General features: G+C 42.1%; 1 protein-coding gene across 1 annotated transcript in view; it reads left to right on the plus strand.

Annotated features, from left to right (window-relative positions):
• Nucleotides 1–4,588, plus strand: part of LOC307270579 (HEAT repeat-containing protein 5A-like) — a gene marked incomplete at both ends in the record, with an annotated part of 14,066 nt that extends 9,478 nt beyond the window's left edge. Inside the window, 5 exons of the mRNA XM_080054463.1 lie at nucleotides 955–1,128; nucleotides 1,576–1,677; nucleotides 2,980–3,063; nucleotides 3,781–3,948; nucleotides 4,446–4,588. Coding sequence (XP_079910589.1) covers nucleotides 955–1,128; nucleotides 1,576–1,677; nucleotides 2,980–3,063; nucleotides 3,781–3,948; nucleotides 4,446–4,588 — 671 coding nt within the window. The remainder of the gene's footprint in view (nucleotides 1–954; nucleotides 1,129–1,575; nucleotides 1,678–2,979; nucleotides 3,064–3,780; nucleotides 3,949–4,445) is intronic.
• Nucleotides 4,589–5,294: the final 706 nt, after the last annotated feature.

The following is a 5,294-nucleotide window of genomic DNA, read 5'->3' on the forward strand; positions in this document are numbered from 1 at the left end:
CACACACACACACACACACACACACACTATAACAGGGTAACACACACACACACACACACACACACACTATAACAGGGTAACACACACACACACGCACACACACACACATGGACGGACGGACACACACATACACACACACACACATACACACACACTATAACAGGGTAACACACACACACACACACACACACACACACACACACACACACACTATAACAGGGTAACACACACACACACACACACACACATGGACGCACACAGGCAGGCACACACACTATAACAGGGTAACACACACACACACACACACATGGACGGACGGACACACACACACACACACACACACACACACACACACACACACACTATAGCAGGGTAACACACAAACACACACACACACACACACACACTATAGCAGGGTAACACACACAAACACACACACACACACACACACACTATAACAGGGTAACACACACACACACACAGACCCCCCCTATCCCCCCCCACCCCCACACACTCACACTAACTACCTGTATCGCCCCCTTAGTGGACGACGGGGCCTCGGAGAAGGAGACAGTCCCACACACACACACACACACACACACACACGCCCCCCCGCCCCCACACACACACACTAACTACCTGTATCGTCCCCTTAGTGGACGACGGGGCCTCGGAGAAGGAGACGTTGACCCACACACACACACACTCACTCACACACCCCCCCCCCCCACCCCACACACACTCACACTAACTACCTGGAAGAAATCATTTATGCCTGCTGCCATCAGTCTGGTCAATGAACACATGTAAATATGTGATCTGTTTGTGTTATTTGTTGTCTTATATGTTATATATTTGCCATCTTTCTCTTCTGCTGGCTGTACAACAAATTGCCCCTCGGGGATAATAAAGATACCTTGAACCTTGAACCTTGAACCTGTATCGTCCCGTTAGTGGACGACGGGGCCTCGGAGAAGGAGACGGTCCCAGAGTTCGGAGAGGGGCGGGACACGGGCGGTTTGGTTCCCGGCCGGTCGCTGGTGTTCGCCGCGTTGGAACTCTGTCTGTGTGTCCTGGTCCGAAAACTGCCCCAGGTCAGCCCCAAGCTGTCTGGAAGCAGCAAGACAGGTGAGAGGGTTATCTGTCTGTGTGTCTGTTTGGTGTGTGTGTCTGTCTGTCTGCCTGTGTGTCTGTGTATGTCTCTGTCTGTCTGTCTGTCTGTCTGTGTGTGTGTGTGTATGTCTCTGTCTGTGTGTCTGTCTGTCTGTGTCTTCCTGTCTATCTGTCTATCTATATATCCGCATCATCATCCTATTCAATAATTGATTCCAAAGTAATTTTGCCTTGCTGTGTGTGTCTGTCTGTGTCTCTGTATGTCTGTCTGTCTGTGTGTCTGTCTGTCTGTCTGTCTGTGTCTCTGCCTGTCTGTCTGTGTGTGTGTGTCTGTCTGTCTGTTTGTCTGTGTCTCTGCCTGTCTTTGTCTGTCTGTCTGTCTGTCTGTGTCTTTGTCTGTCTTTCTGTGTCTCTGTCTGTCTGTCTGTCTGTCTGTCTGTCTGTCTGTCTGTCTGTCTGTAGGAGCTGGAGGTTCCGTTTGGAGTTTGACGGACAGCGACTGTCAGTTGGTGTCGTCCGCTCTGTGTGTCCTTTCTCAGCTCCCGTCCGTTTGCTCTCCAGAAGGTCAGAAGCTAAACATGCTAATAACCTTTACCGATACCGTTAATACAACCCTGCGTTCCAATCCCCATACTTTCCTACTATTTAGTATGCCAGAAAAAAGATTTAGGATGTCCCAATACATGCACGTCAATTGTAGTTTGCTGAAAATACATAAATGCCCCCACTAACTCCAATAGCATTTTGGAGTATTCATCTTTATTCTTGACATTTCTTGACATAATGAAAAAAAATCTTCCTTATCTGATTATTTTTTCTCTCCTCTCCTGCTGTGGCCCTAAAACTCTTCTGTACTTTAGTATGTAGTGTAGTAAAAAGACTAAAACTCTTCTGTACTTTGTTATGTAGTGTAGGAAAAAGACTAAAACTCTTCTGCACTTTAGTATGTAGTGTAGTAAAAAGACTAAAACTCTTCTGTACTTTAGTATGTAGTGTAGTAAAAAGACTAAAACTCTTCTGTACTTTAGTATGTAGTGTAGTAAAAGACTAAAACTCTTCTGTACTTTAGTATGTAGTGTAGTAAAAAGACTAAAACTCTTCTGTACTTTAGTATGTAGTGTAGTAAAAAGACTAAAACTCTTCTGTACTTTAGTATGTAGTGTAGGGAAAAGACTAAAACTCTTCTGTACTTTAGTAGGTAGTGTAGTAAAAAGACTAAAACTCTTCTGTACCTTAGTATGTAGTGTAGTAAAAAGACTAAAACTCTTCTGTACTTTAGTATGTAGTGTAGTAAAAAGACTAAAACTCTTCTGTACTTTAGTATGTAGTGTAGTAAAAAGAAAAAAAGTATGTGATTTGGAACGTAGGGAGAGTAACTATGTCAGTTCATTTCAGCTAATTTTCCTTACCTTGCTTTGTCTATGTATTGGGCTTTTGACTTGTAATATTTCAGGTTGTAAACTGTAATTGAATTGCCCTTCTTAGGACTAATAAAGTTATCTTATCATATCATATTGTGGTGGGTAGGGAGATCGCCTCTGGAGTGCAGGGTCGGAGGTTCGATCCCCTGTCTCCCCACCACATGTCGAAGTGTCCCTGAGCAAGACACTGAACCCCAAATTGCTCCCGATGGTTCAGAGAGCGCCTTGCATGGCAGCTACTGCCATCGGTGTATGAGTGTGTGTGTGAATGGGTGAATGTGGTAAGATATGTAAAGCGCTTTGGGGCTGAGAAAATCGGCTAGAAGGCGCTATATAAGTCAAGTCCATTTACCATTTACCATTTATATCTAATAAAATGCTAATGCTAATGCTAAAATGTAAATTAAATACATTTCCTGATGGTTTTTCTGTGTTATCTTTACAGGCAGCGTGTCCATTCTCCCCACTGTCCTGTACCTGCTACTGGGAGTATTTAGAGAACTGGTCCACCTGCCCAGCACACACACAGGTAACACACACACACACACACACACACACACACTGGTAACACACATACGTGCACACAGCGGTAACACACATACGTGCATACAGCGGTAACACACACACACTCACACACACACACTCAGGCACTGGTAATACACACACACACTGGTAACACTAACACACGCACACACACACAATGGTAAAACACACACACACAAACACACATATACATAAAAACGGAACACACACACACACTGGTAACACACATACGCGCACACAGCGGTAACACACACACACAGGTAACTCATTCACACTCACTCACTCATTCTCTTACTTACACACACACACACACACACACACACACACACCCCTAAACTGTGTATTATGTACTTACTCACTTCCTTCCTTCCTTCCTTACTTACTTACTAACTTACACACACACACACACACACACACACACACACACTCACTCACTCACTCACTCACTCACTCACTCACTCACTCACTCACTCACTCACTCACTCACTCACTCACTCACTCACTCACTCACTCACTCACTCACTCACATACACAACTCCCCCCCACCCCCACACTTAGACACACACACACACACCTAAACTGTGTATTATGTACTTACTCACTTACTTCCTTCCTTACTTACTTACTAACTTACACACACACACACACACCTACACACACCCCTGCCCTGTGTATCATATACTTGTTTATCTTTATTTCCCAGGTGCCCCGGCGGCGGTCTCTCCCAGTGTGAGCGCTGTGGTTCAGACGTGCGTTCAGAGTCTGCAGTCTGTGGTGACGTCATCCATGAGTCATCAGGAGAAGAGCAGAGGAGCCTGGGTGCTGCTGCTCAGAGCTGCTCTCAGTACTCTGCTGGGGCTCTGGGACACTGGTACAACAACGCAATATGTATTATATTAATTTATAATTTTTTTAAATTTTATTATGTTTTTTTGTATTTGTATTTGTTATTTTATTTTTAATTTTTTTAATTTTTTTATTTGATTATGTGTTTTTTTGTTATTTAATTGTATTTTATTATTATTATTATTATTATTATTATTATTATTATTATTATTATTATTATTATTATTATTATTATTATTATTATTATCATTATTATTATTATTATTATTTTTATGAATACATTTTAAAGGCCAGAATCATAATGTTTTCAGGTTGTCCGTTGTTTAAAAAAAATTTGATTTAAAAAATAAATAAAATTATTTAAGAATTTTCTCTTTTCTTCTGTCTGTCTGCCTGCCGGCCGCCCTGCCTGCCTGCCTCCCTGCCTGTCTCTCTCTCTCTCTCTCTCTCTGCCTGTCTCTCTCTCTGCCTCTCTCTCTCTGCCTGTCTCTCCCTCCCCCTCCCTCCCTCTCTCTCTCTCAGACTCAGTGTTGGATGACCTCAGCCTGCTCACAGCCCTCACAGTCTTCCTGCTGTCTGCCGGTCCAGACGTCTGCACAGTCCAACCGCTGCTCTCGCTCTGTCTGCAGCGCTACAACGCAGCCATGCACGCCAAAGACCCAGCGGTTAGTGTGTGTGTGTGTGTGTGTGTGTGTGTGTGTGTGTGTGTGTGTGTGTGTGTGTGTGTGTGTGTGTGTGTGTGTGTGTGTGTGTGTGTGTGTGTGTGTGTGTGTGTGTGTGTGTGTGTGTGTGTGTGTGTGTGTGTGTGTGTGTTTGTTAGCATCATTTTTTATATTAAGTGTAATTAATTAATTTAAACACACGTTTTTACTGAGAGTTTTTTCTCTGCCGAGCTAAGGGTCTAAAGGCAGATAGATAGATAGATAGATAGATAGATAGATAGATAGATAGATAGATAGATAGATAGATAGATAGATAGATAGATAGATAGATAGATAGATAGATAGATAGATAGATAGATAGATAAGGGCAGAGGGTGTCGTACTGTATGGAATGTAAAGCCCACTGAGGCAAATGTCTATTTGGGATATTGGGCTATACAAATAAAACTGATTTGATTTGATTTAAGTATAATAGATATAGTAAAATATTTTGTTAAAATTACATTTAATAATTTAAAAAAAGTTTATTTAACATCACTATTTTTATATTACTTTATATTAAACCTGCAGTGTGTAGAATTTTGGGTTTTATTTCCTAGCAGTTTTTGTAGAAAGTAATTATAATATCCATAAGTACATTTAATTTAGTGCATAATAGCTGAAAAATTTTTTTAGAATTATTTTTTTTCCCTTAGAAAGGGCCTCATAT

Source organism: Ammodytes marinus (genome assembly GCF_949987685.1).
Source record: "Ammodytes marinus genome assembly, contig: scaffold_501, whole genome shotgun sequence".
Taxonomy (NCBI): Eukaryota; Metazoa; Chordata; class Actinopteri; order Uranoscopiformes; family Ammodytidae; genus Ammodytes; species Ammodytes marinus.